This window comes from Labeo rohita, chromosome 23 (genome assembly GCF_022985175.1).
Source record: "Labeo rohita strain BAU-BD-2019 chromosome 23, IGBB_LRoh.1.0, whole genome shotgun sequence".
In the NCBI taxonomy this organism is placed as follows: domain Eukaryota; kingdom Metazoa; phylum Chordata; class Actinopteri; order Cypriniformes; family Cyprinidae; genus Labeo; species Labeo rohita.
Genome location: NC_066891.1, coordinates 16,204,739 through 16,222,735, shown reverse-complemented (window position 1 = coordinate 16,222,735; position 17,997 = coordinate 16,204,739). Strand labels below are relative to the sequence as shown.

The 17,997-nt window shown below is 35.5% G+C and overlaps 1 protein-coding gene across 10 annotated transcripts in view; it reads left to right on the top strand.

Annotated features, from left to right (window-relative positions):
- The window catches only part of agrn (agrin), a 305,226-nt gene that overhangs the window by 155,758 nt on the left and 131,471 nt on the right, over window positions 1–17,997 (top strand). For all 10 annotated transcript variants that reach the window (XM_051097130.1, XM_051097123.1, XM_051097124.1 and 7 more), the window contains one exon: window positions 6,463–6,678. In XM_051097130.1, coding sequence (XP_050953087.1) covers window positions 6,463–6,678 — 216 coding nt within the window. The remainder of the gene's footprint in view (window positions 1–6,462; window positions 6,679–17,997) is intronic.

Genomic DNA, 17,997 nt, shown 5'->3' with positions numbered 1-17,997 from the left:
ACCGATATTTCTTTTTAAAGCTAATAACTGATAAATTGGTGAAAAAACACAAAAATCTAGAATCCATCAGTGCTGCGAGTGAAATTAGGCATACAACATTATAATATATAATATGAAAAATAGATACTCATTTTAAGATTCGCATTATTTGTAATTTGGGTGAGATTTAGGTGACTTAAAAGGTAAACATAATGCAAAAATGGGCAGAAATGAGCATAAACTTACATTTTCAATATCCTGCTGTATACTGAATATACAAAAACAAGCTTTTTTCACTTACGTATTGTGTTATTTTTGGATAGGACAGAAAATAAAAGTGTGGATGGAGCATCTGTGTAGATTTTGGCTGCTTGTGCAGTGTGCTGCAAATAAAAGAGTACTTAATAGGAGTTTCAACAAAGGCGCAGGTGTTGTAGTGCGAATCGAACACTTGACGTGAAGTCATGCGGAATGCAAAATGAATAAATGATTGATAAACTACACATATGGATGAAAATCTGTTTGGACTAGAGAATCGTATGCCGTGGAAGCACTTTCTTTTATACTCTCAGTGATGGAATGGACTTGCAGGGCTTCAGATTCCCTCCCCCCTTCAAAAACATTAAGTAGTAGATGTTTCACATGCATATGCATTATTAAAACATGAATATGCATCGCTCTGACACTCAGCACCTGTCACACACACAGTCTGTATTTAGCGCGGATGTGTGCTGCAGTGAAGTGTGTTTCTTTAGGGATCAGAGTCATAGACCGTTCAGGCACTGACCGTATATCCAGGTGGTCTACTCTATTATTACATCTATATTTGATAATGCTCAACAGTCATTAGAGTTAAACGCTTGATTTCTCTGTGCGTTCGCAACCATTCATACAGGGATTGTGAGGAAATGTGAGTCACTGTGAGTCAACAATGACTTCTTATTTGTGGCTGTTAATATCTACACAATTAGAAGTGTTTGCAAGTTTTTAATTGCCTTAATTAAAGTTGTGTAAATGAATAAATTTGATGGAAATACTGTTATGCGGGCTCACATAATAATCAGAAAGATGGGAATTGTTTCGCAAAACTGTTTCAGCTGATAACATATTTTAATTATTTTAGAAAATAATTATATATACACCGCCGCTGATCACAGTTTGGGATCAGTAAGATTTTTAATGGTTTAAGACATTTCTTATGCTTATCAGTTGATCAAAAATACAGAAGAAACTGTAATATTGTGAAATATTATTTCAATTTAAAATAACTGTTTTCTATGTGAATGTATTTTAAAATGTAATTTATTCCTGGGATACAAAGCTCCATTTTCAGCATCATTACACCAGTCTTCACTGTTACATGACCCTTTAGAAATCATTCTAATATGCTGATTTATTATCAGTGTTGAAAACAGTTGTGCTGCTTAATATTTTTTTGGAAACTTTGATCAATAAAAGGTTTAAAAGAACAGCATTTATTTAAAGTAGAAACGTTTTCTAACAATATACACTTCTGTTTAAAAGTCTGGGATCAGTCCAATTTATTCTTTCTTTTTTTGAAAGAAATTAATTTTTTTTTTCACCAAGGATGTGATAAATTAATAAAAAGTGATAGCATAGATTTAACATTTTAGAAAAGATTTATATTTTGAATAAATGCTGTTCTTTTTAACTTGTTATTCATCAAAGAATCCTAAAAAAAGAATCACAGGTTCCAAAAATAATCATAATAATAAAACTGTTACCAGAGTTGATAATTCTAATAATAAATCAGCATATTAGAATGATTTCTGAAGGATCATGTGACACTTAAGACTCGAGTAACAGCTGATGAAAATTCAGCTTTGCATCACAGGAATAAATTATATTTTAAACTACATTAAAATAAAAACCATTATTTTATATTGTAATAACATTTTGCAATATTACTGTTTTTTTCTGTATTTTTGATCAAATAAATGCAGGCTTGAAGAGCATAAGAGACTTCTTTAAAAAAAAAAAAAAAAACTGAAATGAAATCTCCGGTATCACAGGATTTTTCAGAAATTAATCTAATATGCTGATTTATTATCAGTGTAATATTTTATTAATATTCATATTATTAAGCTTAAAATTTTTTGGAACCTGTGATACTTTTTTCAGGATTGTTTGATGAATAAAAAGTCAAAAAGAACAGCATTTATTTTAAAATAGAAAAAGTTTGGGGTCAGTACTTTTTTTTCTTTCCTTTTTTTGAAAGAAAATAATACTTTTCTTCAGCAAGGATATGTTAAATTGACAAAAGTAATAAAAAGACTGTTCATAAGTTTATTTAAGGCAAGCTATTTAATTCCCTGGCTGTCCATTGTTGCTTGATGAATATAGATTTGCTTGCAAATTGTTAGAGGTGAAGTGAATTACAATAATTATAATGATCTGATTATAACATTATTAGTTTAGAAGCAAAATGACATAATAATTGAGAAAACAAATTGTCTTATTTTCTTCTCTTTCAGTTTCCTTTTTGTTTTTTGTTTCTGAACATTAATTTATACAGTGTAAGATAATAGGAATAACACCAGCCTCTTTAATTAGTCTCTAGATACGCGACTGAAGAGCGCGCCTCCAGGAAGTGCTGTCCTTTGCAGCCCAATCCCACTGAGATCCGCAGGCTTTCACAGAGTCTGTATGACTGTGTCCTCAAGTTGTTGGTTTTGACCTGATTTACTCAGAATCAACAAAGGGCCGGGCCGCCACGGTGCTGCGATGAATCTCAAACAGGCGCGGAGGTGACAAGCACTGTGTAAAAGACAACAGTGGGCAGGTGTGCATGTCGGATTGACAGCAGAGTTTAAATGCGGCTCTCCTCACACCTCAAGCTCATGTGTGCAAGCTCACGTTCCACATGTGTGATTATGCATAGGCAGCCGGTCACTGATAATAAAAAAAAATTTTTTAAATAAATAAATAAATAAAAAGGCCATTGCATTCACCTGATGGCTGTCAATCAGTTTGTGGCAGGCTGCTGCCTGAGGGAATTATGGAAGTTTGTGTTTTGATGACAGTTGTGAGACAGGAAAGCAACAGAACGAGACCGTCTCAGAGGAGTTAACACAGATGCTCACCTGTCAGTATCAGAAACGAGGCAAAGTTGTGTGTACGTGTGTGTTTTATGTGTTTGTGTGTTCTTGTATGAAGTGAAGTCAGTGATCAGGAACAGCTAGACAGATCCTGGAGCATTTCGAGTGGTCATGCCACCCTGTCTGGTCCTGTTCTGGTAGTCTGTGATAAGAAGAAGTGAAAGAGCAACTGTGTGTGTGTGTGTGTTTTTATTTTGTAAAAGTCACTCATCAAAGACCAGGTCTTCTCAGCAGAGACTTGTGCTTGCTTTGATTTGGAATACGAAAATAACTGTAATGCCGTACATCTCCTTAGATCCCAAAAAATGACATTTCTGTAATATATTGAAAATAATTTAGTTTTTTAATTTTTTTTTTTCAAAGAAGTCTTTTCTGCTCATCATTTATTTGATTAAAGATACAGAAAAAATAGTAATGTTGTGAAATATTATTGCAATATAAAATAGTGGATTTCTATTTTAATATACTTTAAAACACAATTTATTTCTTGTGATGCGAAGCTGAATTTTCAGCATTATTACTCCAGTCTTTAGTGTCACATGTTTGTGCTTTTTTTTTGGAAGCTGTGATAGTTTTTCCAGGATTCTTTGAATAAAAAGTTAAAAAGAACATTATTTATTCAAAATAGAAGTCTTTTTCTAACAATATAAGTCTTTACTATCACTTTTTATCACATCCTTAGAACATCTTAGCTGAATAAAAGTATTCATTTCTTTCAAACAAACAAAGAAATAAAAAAAAATTACTGACCCCAAACTTTGAACGGTAGTGTTAAATATTGTTAAAACGATTTATATTTTAGTAAATGCTGTCCTTTTTAATGTTTTATTCATCAAATAAATCCTGAAAAAAATATCACAGGTTTCAAAAAAGAAAAAAAATAATAATAAAGCAGCACAACTGTTTCTAACATTGATAATAAACCAGCATATCAGAATGATTTCTGAAGGATCATGTGACACTGAAGACTAGAGTAATGATGTTGAAAATTCAGCTTTGCATCACAGGAATAAATTCTATTTTAAAGTATATTCAAATAGAAAACCACTATTTTGAATTGCAATAATATTTCACAGTCTTACAGTTTTTTCTGTATTTTTAATCAAATAAATGCAGCCTTGACTGAGGAGAAAAGACTTTAAAAACATTCAAACTTTGCATTAAATTACAGAAATTAGTTAAATCTGCTACATGAGTGTTTCTAATACGACACAGATTTGATCACCAATCTCTCAATATTCCTCTTTTGGAATAGACATGCTATTGTTAATTGGGCCAACAGGGAAGGCAAAAATTATGTTTGTCATCATTTCCATTCATCACTATAGAGGTTTAACCAACTATGATGACTTTTAGAGAACCCCAGAAAAAATTAAAATGGAGCGTGAACAAGGACTGCTGTTTTCAAACTTCAAAATGAACATAAAAGCACAATAAATGTATTATAAATGTGGTCCATGCAACTCATGCTCGATATTTCAAGTCATTTGAAATAATGTAATGGTGTGAGAAACTAACTGAAATTTCTGAACTCAGCATCCAGATTAGTCATTCAGACTGGTTTTGTGAACAGGAACTGCGTCATTGAAAAGATTTGACTTGTTTACAAATCGGACATGAAAGCTTCTCACATGAACTCTCATTAAAACTCTCAATAAATAAGATTATGTTTGATTAAAATATCCATTGTATCATGTACATGTTGTCTGAGCATGAATGTGTTTTGGCAGTGTGTGTACACAACCACCCTATAATGATAAAAAACCACCCAATGGTATTTTTTTAATCTTTATAAGTAATATCCCCTTTTTCAAATCAAGCCATTCTCAGCTTCTCGTCTGTGAGACGTCACAAAACCCAGGCCACTCCCACGGTAGTTGATTGACAAGGCTGTTTCACCTTAGTCCTGCCCTGAGTGAGCTGGGAACAGTCCCACCGCCATTGTTTCGACTCCAGTGCAGGGGAAGACGACAATTTCTCCGACTGGTGATTGAGGTGTTTTGTTGTTGGATGTAATAATGAACATAGCAGTCGTCATTTACTCCCGACATCTGAGCCGCTGAAGACGCCGAGGATTAAAAATTACTTCAGGTTTTAAAGGAAATGCACCTGGTGATCTACATAAATGTGTCTATGTTGACGCGAATCATTCGTGATTCAGCTTCACCTACAACCAAAGTGAACATAAGGGTTTTATGCATCTTTGCAAATCGCCTTTCCTAATAATCTGCTAGTTAGTAAGTTTCGCGGCTAAAGTAAACAGTACAGCTCGTCACCCCACAGAAGAGAGGGGCGGGGGTGAGCAGAGCTCATTACCATTTAAAGGCAGATGCAAAAAAAGGGCTCTGAAAAGGGCTGATTTTTACACTACCACTGAGAAATTTTAACCAAAGTATGTTATAGACTTCTTATTAAGACCCTAAGACTTTATAACTTGATTTAACTCAACAATAGTGAGTTTGTCAGATTTGAGGAGGATATAAATTATTCTGAGCTGAGGGGAAAAAAAGAGGATGACGAGTTGATTTTTCTTATCAGAATTGTGAGCTCTAATCTCGGAATTGCTAGAATAAATTCAGAATTTTGAAATATAAACTCAAATATACCTTTTTTTATTATTGTATTTCATGGCTTCCATAGACAGCTATTTGAAAACGGTCATTTTCTGCCACCAGATGGGCTCCGCCCACAAAAAACATCATCAGTGTTTGTAAACCAGAAATTGGCTTATTGCATTACCTGCTAGTGATGTCACACACCCTTGATTTCTGGTTTTGTTTTGTAGAAAACTTGGAAACACCAAAGATTCTTGCATGTTATGTGTTTTATTAGCAAGGAAAACTAGAGAGAATTCACTTTCAGTGAATATGAGTAAAATTTGGATCTGTTTATGTGGTCATAAGGCTTCAGAAGATATGGAATATACTGCTTGAGTGATATGGACCACATTTATGGTGCTTTTGTGGGGTTTTTTAAAGCTTGGAAGCTTATATTCTGTGTTCCACAAAAGAAAGAGTGTCATGCAGGTTTAGAATGCCAAATTATGTCATTTTTCATTTTTTGGGCGAACTGTCTAAAACCAGGTCTTCCTAGCAAAGTGTTTGTGTTGAGACAGTGCTTTCATTGATTCTGAAAACACAAGCAACGATAATAATGCCGTATGTCATCTCTTCAGACAGGAGCTCCAAAGGTCATGTGTTAACTAAAGGGGTTTTTAAACAGCGCTGGTTTGCATGAGCTGTTTTACAAGGGTCTTTTGTTCTGCCCTCATATGACTGTTGTCTTCTAGAACGCTGCATTTGTCACATGATTGTGGCTTGGTAAAACTGATTCTTATGATTCTTATGTCTGTGTCTCTTTGTAGGTTGCAGAGGAAAGCTGTGTGGATTTGGAGCAGTGTGCGAGAGAGACCCAGCTGACCCCTCTAAAGGAGAGTGTGTTTGTAAGAAGTTTGTATGCATGTCTGTGGTGGCGCCGGTTTGCGGATCCGACTCCTCTACCTATTCCAATGAGTGTGAGCTGGAGAAGGCCCAGTGCAATACGCAGAGACGCATCAAGGTGATGCGCAAAGGCCAGTGTGGTAAGTCCAGTGACGTGCAAAAACCAATACATCTACTTGTGAGGACTGTTGTTCTTGAATTGAAAGGGAAAATACTCTAAAAAGTCATGCTCATGTCAATCCAAACTCTTTTTTCACTGTGGAACACAAAAGGAATGTTCTGCAAAAAACATTTGGTTGCTCTTACAATGAATTTAAAAGAATTTAGGAGCCCAAAATATGATGATGTCCTTTTGATTTCAGCCTTCCTCAAATGTAAAGCCAGTTATACATTTTCATTTATATATATATATTTCAAGGAAGATTTATTTATTCATTCACTTATTTATTGAAAACTTTTGGTCATTTATTATTTATTATTTGACTCTTTTTAAGTTTTTACTCTTTAATCCTCAGAAGTTAGATTTACTGCACAACAGTTTTTACTATACAAACAAGTGATTTAAGATATTACATCAACACTTATCCAATGAATGAATTTAAAATTCAAGCATTTTTGCTACATGCCAAAAACAATAATTATCCCATTTTATGATATGTTTCCATATTCATGAACCCCAGCGTGAATAAATCGTCTATGGAGTGGAGAATGCGATTTTAGTGTTTTCTCCACTCTTCATCATGTATATTCCAATCAGTTTCATTTCCATGAATGATAACTAATATGTGAAATGTGGCCTGTCATTAAGCGGGCTCTGTGGCAGTGGGCCTGGCCAGCGTGAGCCGTAATTACGTGATTCGGTGGAACATGCCGTACAAAGCCTTCAAAGAGCTCTAATTAGCCACCTCACATGCTGTCTAGCAGGAAATGATCAGTCCTCAGGAATGAGAGCTCCAGCCTAGCAGTGAACTCTAGCCTCCATTGAGAAACGCATTAAAGATCACACTGTCCCGGTGTGTTAATGCAGTTGAAGTTCGGCTCCATGCTAATCGGCGCTGGCTCCGCGGCAGGGCTTTAATGGCCAGTAGGCTCCCTGCTATTGCGCTAATGAAATTGACAGTGTGGCTATCGGGGGTCATATCTCTCTCACTCAAATGGGATCAGCGGCCATTGATAACGGAGGGTTCAATGTTTCTCCTGGGCAGAGAGGTTGAGATGCGAGATGGGAGTCAGGTTAGATGTCATCTTTTGGCAAGTTGCTCTGGTGTTCTGGTGGTGCAGCAGCCAAAATTAACACCTGGCTTTTTCTTCGGCTGAGTACCTAAGAATTACTTTTCAAGTCTGGTTTTGTTTTGTAATAAAAGTGTCATATTTTTCGATTAAATAATCCAAAGCGCGCACATCAATGGCAAAAAAATGCTTAAAAGTGGGTACTCAACAAAATAAATAAATATCAATAAATAAACCTTCTTTTAAGGTCATGTGATTCTTGATTAAGCACCTGTGAGTATAACAATTATTATTAAATTGTTGTGCATTTTTGGAGCCTGTGGTGTGCTGACTTTTTTTTTAATATTAAATAATAGTAAATATTATTCTAAATATTATGTAACAGTAAATATAAAAGTTTGGGGTCGGTAAGATTTTTAAAATGTTTTTGAAAATCTATACACACCAAAGCTGAATTTATTTAATCAAAAATACAATAAAATTACAGTAAAATAATTCTATTGACATTTAAAACACCCGTTTTCTATTATACTATGTTAAAATGTAATTTATTCCTGTAATGGCACTGTAATTCCTGGAATCCTGGAATCACGGAATCCAATTTACTGTATAACGCGGAATGTTACGGAATTTGCCAAATTTTGGATGAATAAATTAGAAGTAGGTCTGTACATATCATAATATATACAAACAGAAACAGGTCTTCACAGCAACCCGTCAAAATAAAAGTTTGGTTTAACTTGAAGAAATGATGACAGAAATATATTAGCGAATGTAATAGTACTACTACTAATAGAAAAATTGTTATTAAAACGTTATTTTTGAAGGAATATTTACCAGAATATATTTACCAGAAAAATGTAAATACGCAACAGATTATTTCTGAAAAAAATAAATAAATAAATAAACTAATAATATATATATTTTTATATATATAAAATCAACTAATTAGAGATGCTTTTGATTTATTAAAATGTAATGAGATCATTAAAATGGAATCCAGAAAATTAATGAAAAACAAAGAATTCGGTAAAAATAAAAATGAATTTGAGGGAAAAAACACACATTTCACGTTTAAAAATTGGTGTTAAATTGTGTACATTTTATGATCTCAATCAATAAGACATGCTTTTTGATTAATATTATTACATTTAACTATTAAAACAAAGTCTAGAAAAATTTAAACGCAAAAAAAGGAATCTGGAAAAAAATAAAGGGCGTTATATTGTGCTGATTTGCTGGTCGATAGTGGTTCTTATGATCATTATCAATGTTGAATATGGCTGTGCTGATGAATCATTTTCAGAAACTGAATCAAAATAAAAATGCATTTCACTGTCCAAAAGAATTACTTATATCTGGTAGGTTTCTTCAATTCACAAAGAGTGGCAAAGGGTTAATTTGCACCCCAAGCACAGGATAAGAGGTGATACAGGAAAAGAAATACAGAGCGGTGCCCTGTTTTTAAAGATGAGCAGGGGAGCGTGGGCGCTTTGATAATATTGAACTCCGGTGGGTAAACAGAGTCTCCAGCTGTTTGTGTGAGTGAGTGAGTCAGTCAGTCATTCAGAGAGTCAGGCAGTGGAGGAAAGGAAGCGGAGTGTGTGTGAGCTCATTTCAGGCCGGCCGTATGCTGGAACTCGTCTGGATTGGCAGCGGCGCAGCGGAGCATTGGGCCAGAGCGATTGATCAATGAAAGGATTGATCATATGTGTGCAGAGCACGTCTGGAATTACTGTGATTGCTAGAAGCGCTCTCTTTTCTCACTCTGTCTTTTCTTACACATTAACGTCTCTTCACCTCCAGCCTGACTCGACTGATGAAAACCACTTTTGAGTACCCACAGCACGGAGGAGGTAAAATCTGCGCATCAAATATTCACTCCCTAAACCAGGCCTACAACTTAAACTAGCCGCAGAGGCTGAAACTGTCGGCTTCTGTTGTCTAAATGAGGTTATTCTGCTGTACAGAAGAGCGGGGGTGGAAAAGCCTTAACCTCAGGGTATCATGGGAAGCTGCTTAATGGAGGAATCGATATGTTTGTCCCGTTATTGACGGTTGAAACTGTGTTCCTTCACTTGGGAAGTATGGCTCATTTCTCTCAGATCCTTTACCTGCTATAACTCCAGGTGTTGATACTGCTGGACACATATTGGCCGTTTTTCTCCCCTAGTTGCTTCTCACACTCTCCGCCAACCGATTATCACGTCATGGCGTGCTGCATGCGTGTTTTACTGTCCTTTAATAATGTCAAAGCTGACGTTCATCCGAGCACGTAACGGTTGCTGCAGCAGCGATGAGAGACTGTTGATTTATGATCTTTCTGCAAACACATCTTAGTCAATATTAAAGCAACTCTCTGAGTTTAGCCCAAGGCTAAGTAGCATAGGGATATACTGTTTGAACGCATCATAATAGTGATCCATCTCAGAAGAAAAGAACAGAATGTGTTCGCAGAAATGGTTGATTAATAATGATTGGATGTAGATAGCTTAAATGAGCTTAAATACAAGCTTTGCTGAAAGGGAAGTGTGGATATATATTTATGTGTATATATCAACATACACATACATATACATACATATATGTATGTATTCATACATATATGTATGTATGTATGCATATTTGGTTGCACTAGGGGCACAGAAAGTGTCATCTTAGTGTCACCTTTCAGCAAAATTATTCATATCCATTTCATTATTTTATTTTATTTTATTTTATTTTTGTTGTTAATGCTGTTGTTTTTGGTTTTGTTTTTTATGTGTGTGTGTGTGTGTGTGTGTGTTTTTATTTGTTTTTTATTGTTTGTTTTGTTTTGTATGTTTAGTTTTGTTTTGTGGTGTTTGTTTGTTGGTTAGGGTTTTTGTTGGTGTGTTTTTTTGCTTTGGGTCTTGTTTTGTTTTTTATTTATTATGTGTGTGTGTTTTTTATTGTTTTGTTCTGTTATTTATTTATTTATTTATTTTTTGGATTGGGTTTTGTTTTTGTTTTTTTTGGAGGGGGGGGTTGTTTTGATTTTTATTTATTATGTGTGTTAATTGTTTTGTTCTTTTTTTTTGTTTAGTTCTGTTGTGTGGTGTTTGGTTATTTTGTTGTTTTTTGCCTTTTGCATTGTTTATTTTTGTTGGGTTTTGTTTTGATTTTTATTTGTTATATATGTGTTTTTTTCTGTTTTTTGTTTGTTTGTTTAGTTTTGTTGTGTTTGTTTGTTTTTTATGCTTTGGTTTTAATTGTTTTGTTCTGTTTTTTGTTTGTTTAGTGTGCCAGGATTTTTTGTTCTTGTTTTTTTTTTTTTTTTAACTTTGGGTTTTGTTTAGAGTTTTATTTATTATGTGTGTTTTTTCTGTTTTTTTTTTTTTCTTTGTTTGTTTAGTTTTGCTGTGTGTGTTTGTTTTTTATGCTTTGGGTTTAGTTGTTTTGTTCTGTTGTTTTTAGTGTTGTTTTTTGCTTTGGGTTGTTTGGGTGTTTTGTTTTGTTTTTGGCGGGAGGTTGTTTCAATTTTTATTCATTGTATATGTGTTTTTTTATTCTTTTGTTCTTTTTGTTTGTTTGTTTAGTTTTGTTGTGTGGTGTTTGGTTTGTTTATTTATTTTTATTTTGTTTTATTTTATTTTATTGCTTTATGTTTGCTTTATTTTGGTTGCAAATCAAGTCAGATCACTTCAAAATATAATAGTACACATCTCTTCACAATCTCCTATTTGATTTTAAGTAAAGTTTATGCGTTGTCAACCTACGATTGTGGTCTTTGTAGTTTTGTCTGTATTGGTATTAGATTAAAAGTCACACTTATGGTCCAGTTCTTTCTATTAACAAATCATTAACTACAGCTTTTGCCTCAAGAAACTCCTAATTTGCTGCTTATTAATAGTTAGTAAGGTAGTTGTTAAGTTCAGGAAGATTAGGGATGTAGAATATGGTCATTCAAAATAGGTGCTTTACACTGTAGGTACATAATAATAGGCATGCCAATAAGTAGCTAGGTAATAGTGAGAATTGTTCTTTATACTAAAGTGTTACCAGACAAAATAGTGTTTTTATCAATGTTAAATTACACTCAGCAACTTTAAGGGTTTGCTAATGGTTAAGGTGTGCGTAAATGCACTTTTGTCTCCCTTATTAGAGACATGGTGTGAAAACTAACGTCCTGTTTGGCTGATTGTTCCCTGTGATGGCTCGTTATTCAGCCACAGCTCGGGTCCTGGTGACACCTCCACGGCCACTGAGCCCGGCAGCCGCCGCCGGTGGCACGTAGCCAGCCCTGCCTCGTGCAAATGAGTTTTTCGCTCACCCTGTTCCACCCCTACGTCGGCTCCCGTGCTCGTGCGTGACGACGCTCGCCACAACACATTCACCTGTCTCCGTGACAGGAGACTCAATTCACACTCATCAGCGGCTTCTCGGCTTCCTTACTCCATCTGCAGAAAAAACCCTGCGGTTCCTCGCTCTCAGACTAAATTTAGCTTGGGTTACGTCTGCTACACAGTCTGGGCCTGTCCACCGGCACACAATTATAGCAAGATCGACACTCTCCTTCAATAATGGAGTTCTCTAAATGAATTCTGGTAGCAGATACTCTGTGATCTGGCAGCATCCATCATAGTGATGATTTTTTTTTTCCATTCAGTTGAGTTTTTTCAAACCAGTGCGATCTTCGCATCTGAAAAATGTTGCTAGTATGATCCAGCATGCTTCTGGTAAATATCATTAGGGGTCTATGGGGGTCTGCACAGGCAATAAAACCTAAATCCACTTTGTGAATGTGATGCTTTGACCCAAAACAATTGGTAATTTCAAATGGTATTACCATTTGATTTTAAATCCTAAGTTATTAATGTGGTTTCAAACTTTTGGACCCCCATGTTGTGTTCCATCAGGCTCAAATCAGGTATATCACATGCAGCTTGTCTTATATCAACACTTCCACAGAGCTACTCTATATAGGCTCACACAAAAACACCCAGATGTCGACGAGAATATGATCAATGCCATCAGCAGAGCTTCATTCTGCTGCTTATCCCCTGGAGAATGAGGATACTTCTTATACAAATCTGTTTCTCTCGCTCTCCTCCTCTGTCTCACTCTCTCTCTCTGCCGTCCTGTTCACTTCCGAAGGGGGAGGATGTAGTGTTGAAGTGAGATAAGGCAGATTACAGCAGGACGGGCACATTAAAAAGGCACATTTTCCACGCTCGCGCTTCTAATACCAGATGGGAGACGCTTTTACAACTTATTCATGTATTCATGCATTTGACTGGCCTGAATAATGCATTGTTATTTTTAACCCCTACCACACTCGAGTGGAGTATTGAGTGCAACAATCAGGGACTTGCCAACCGTTAGAACATTTCTGCCACTTCAAGAAAATTTCTGAGGCTCCCCTGGCCAATTTTTGGACAATAATAATTGTATTTTAAGAGCTTCATTTGCTGAACCAGAGTGCACTGAATAAAAATGTAGGCGGCTGCATAAAAATATCTGTTTTTAGACCCGTTTTCCTCAGCGATCGATTAAATGTAATCTGTGTGGTCCTAATATAGATACTTTCTTGATGGAGCAAAGCAGTAAGAATCCCATTGACTTTAGAAAAATGAACCCAAATGTGGGTTAAAAATGTAATTAAAAAATTTAACCCCGCAGTTGAGTTAGTCCATATTTGACCCAACGTTGGGTTAAAACAACCCAGCTTTTTTTAGAGTGTGTTCATGTCTTTCTTTCTTCAGTCGAAAAGAAATTAAAGTTTTTGAGGAAAACATTCCAGGATTTTTCTCCATATAGTGGACTTCAGTGGGGGTCAACGGGTTCCAAAATTGCAGTTTCAATGCAGCTTTAAAGGGCTCTACACAATCCCAGTCGAGGAATACGGGTCTTATGAAGCGAAAAAATTTGTCTAAAAAAAATAAAAACGTATATACTTTTTAACCACAAATGCTCATCTTGCACTAGCTCTGCGAGTGTGATTCACGTTGGAAAGATCCCGCACAGTTAGTTCTTCATCTGTGTACTTTGTTTTAAAAAGGTAGGGTAGGGCAAAAAAGTCCATCTCATTTTTTTATTTTTTTTTTGTAAAGGGCGTTTGACTTTCTTTGCACGTTTGCTTTGTAAACACTGGGTCGATACCTCCATCTACATCACGTGCTACCTTTCAAATGTGACTATGTTATATTTAAAGTCAAGCTAGTGCAAGATGAGCATTTGTGGTTGAAAAGTATACAATTTTTTTTTTTTTTAGAAAATGACCAATCGTTTTGCTAGATAAGACCATTATTCCTCGGCTGAGATTGTGTAGAGCTCTTTGAAGCTGCATTGAAATTGCAATTTGGACCTTCAACCCATTGATCACCATTTGTTTTCCTCAAAAACCTCTAAAGAAAGACATTAACATCTTGGTTGACATGGGGGTGAGTAAATTATCAAGAGATTTTTATTCTGAAAGTGATCTAATCTTTTAAATAAATTCTGATTGTGTATATATTTGAATGTTTAGTAATAAACTTGTACTTTGTATGTCTATGAATAGATTTAAATTCTACAAACTCAGTTGCGTCGTTTACAATGCATGGGCTGCGTAGTTCATTGCCTCATGAAATACATACACAGCCTTTGGGGTTTTCTCTGATTTTCGAATGCAGTTTTGCTTCAAAAAGTTTGTAATGTTGTGTGTCCTCTCAAAGCTGGTTGGTTTGGTTCATTGCTTTTTATTGAAGGTTTTTTTAAGTCCCTATAGAGAAAATGAGTGGGAAAAATTCTGGAATCAAGGCTGCTGATGATCGTTATTGCACTAATTTTAATTAAATAGAGTATGCATTACCTGTATTTACCACGTCTGTACAGTTTGTCTACCATGCGCCTTGATATTTGATGGCCACAGTATGCTTCGGGACACATTCTGTGCTTTTGAAAGTAAATCATAAAGACGTCTTAAAGAAACAATCGCAGCTGATTGGGTATGATTATATTTTACCTTTGAAAACAATGTTTGAATGCACTCCCGTACTTAAATACATGCGCTCGCTGTGCCAGATAATGATTATTGACTGTTACATTCAGCTTCCTGTTTGTGTAGCACACAGTCAGACACGCCGACACACTCCAGCGGCACAACCACTACCTTTCTCGTCATCTTCAGGATAATAAGCTGCTGTTTGTCCTCTTTCTCACCCTTTTCTTTTTCTATTTTCCTCACAAGGCATCCTTTTCCGAACGACTTGTACTTCCAAACAAGATGAGTTCATTTCGGCCCATAATTACATTTTCCCTCCAACGATGTCCTTCTCTTCCACGACCTTTCCTGAATCACGTACATAGATCCACGCCACTTTACACGCTCGTGCATTCAAGTGTGCACGAGTACAAAGCCATTCGTGAATACCTGCCTGTGTCCACTCAAGGCCCTTTGCAGTAATCACAGAGGTGTCTGCCCGACCTCTCTCAGGTTAATGCAGTAGAGAGCAGCTCTTCCCATCAGCCAGCGGGGTTCTGGTGACAAAGAGATTCTTCACATGACCCTTTCTAGAGCTCTTTATGTCTCTTACAGTCTCCACGGAACACACAGGTGCAGGAGAGGCCAGCCACTTTGCGAAAGATTTCTTTAAAATACTGTTCTCATTGCTTCATGCTGTTGTAGAGATCAAATAGTAGGCCCATTCGAATCTGTTATCTATCTATCTATCTATCTATCTATCTCATTCATACAGTATTGGATAGATTACTTGCAAATTGTAATCTTACTGATTACATGACAGAAATTGTAGTTGGTAATGTATATTAGGTAATGTATTGTGAGTACTTTTGGATTACTTTTAGATTACTTTTGACCTAACTCAGACGAAAATACTTACATTGTGTTGCGTTAAACATTACATTACAAACTTTGTTTTCCCAAACTGGGGGGTTATGATAAAAAGCTAATAATTAAATCATAAAAATATAAAATCAAACTAACTGTGTGACTGTTCCATTTTCTGCGTAATTATAGTGACCTGACAAGTGGCTGTCAGTTTTCATAAAACTGGAAGACTTTACAAATGTATGTAAGCAGTAGGATTTTTTAGAAAGGAAAATTGTGTAAACTGCCATTGTGTAAATATGTAATCATGTAATCTGTAAAAGTAACCGTAATCTGATTATGAGCACTTGAAAAAGTATATGTGACCCTGGACCACAAAACCAGTAATAAGGGTCAATTTCCAATAAATAGGATTTCCACTGATGTATAGTTTGTTAGAATAGGACAATATTTGGCCGAGATACAATTATTTGAAATGTGGAATCTGAGTAAATGAAAATATTGAGAAAATCACCTTTAAAAATGTCCATTTGAAGTTCTTAGCAATATATATTTCTAATCAAAAATGAAGTTTTTATATATTTACAGTAGGAAATTTACAAAATGTCTTCATGGAACATGATCTTTACTTAATATCAAAATATTGATTTTTGGCAAAAAAAAAACCCCTGATAATTTTGACCCATACAATGTATTTTTGGCTATTGCTACAAATATACCTGTGCTACTTAAGGTTTTGTGGTCCGGCGTCACGTATAATCTAATTACAGGTAGTTGGAATCTGATTACATAACCTAGATTACACGTAATCAGTTACTACCCGGCCCTGCAAATATGTAGCTATAGATATGAACATATGTATATATGCTGCTTTATTGCTTTCTGGGTATCCACATTTTGTTGTATGGAGCTGCTAAACCATTTGGAAATCTAATTCCCGTCTCTCCCGACAGACTGTATATTATCAACTTGCAGAACGCATGAATACCGACTGATAAATGTGTGTGTGTGTTTGAAAGGGCTTGCTTGAAGGAAAAGAAAATGATTAGCGTCAAATGTGCCTGCTGATTGTGCTCAAAATTTGTTTGAAAGAAAAAAAAAAAAGGAAAACATTTTTTTTAAGCATATTGCTTTTAGCCAAAACAAACAATTCCATCTTCGTCATTATGTCTGAGTACTGCAGTAACAGAGAGCAGTGTGGGGAAAGATCATTATGTAAGCTGTATATAGCCTGCAAAATAAGGTTTCTCGCCCTTTTCTTTGCTCGCTATCATTAAACTTTGACCTCTTGTAAATCCCAAAGCAGTCGCTTTGAATCTGGTGACCTGTTTCTGTTGGAGTGCAGCGCCTGCTTGAGACTTGCTATTGTTAATTAGTTTTGCTTGCTGAAGAAGGTATCGCTATTAAACTGCCATTGCCCCTACTTAGGGATTTTAACAAACTCTAAACATCAAGTATTAAACTTCAGAATGCATCTCACTCTACATTGTTTGTGCTACAAAAATGAATTATAAATTACACTTCCAATCTTGCAACTTGATGAGGTGTGCTGTTACTTCTGTAAGCAGTCAGACATACTATTCTCACCTGGCAGATGGAACGACAGGAAAGAAAATACCACAGATTTGAATTGTTGGAGGAACCAGAGCTGTTATGACAGAGTCAAAGTCATAGTAATCAAAACAGCTTTGTTACCAACAGTCTTCAAAATACTTTTTAATGTTCCACAAAAGAAAGGATTGAAACGACATGAGGGTGAGTAAATGATGACAGAATTAATTTTTTAGGGAACTATCACTTTAATGTTATTATTATTATTATTATTATTATTTTATTTTAATACAATTATAATCTAAATAAGAAACTAAATCTGCCAGCAGGTGGTGGTAAATGTCTTTATGAGTCATTTATTCATTCGTTCGTTTTGTTCAAATGGCTAATTCATTAAGGAATTAAGTAAATGGCTCTCTTTGTAAACAGGCCTTTGAATCATTGATTCACACGATTCGTTCAAAATGCAGATTCATTCAGAAACTAAACACTGCTGTGTTGCTCTGAGACTCGCAACAATTCTGCTGTGGCTTCAAAGGTAATATGTTGTCTGCAAAATTGAGCAAAAACATAATATAGTGTTTAAAATATAACACAACATCAATTTCTTAATTACTAAACTGTTGTATAAAATCACATTTAAGTTTGTGATAGATCAGGACAAAATCACCACTCTTGTCATATCGCTCTTGCAGCCCATGTGATATCGTGTGATACGTGATATATATGAATATAAGACAAAACACATTCAGTGGCATTTTTTGCACCAATATCTTGAATTTTAGGGCATATCTGCATTTACGTGGTTGTTGCTGTGCATCACATTTGTCAACAGTCAACTGTATGAAATATAAGATAATGCACAAGTCTGGGGGCGGGGTTAGTGCGT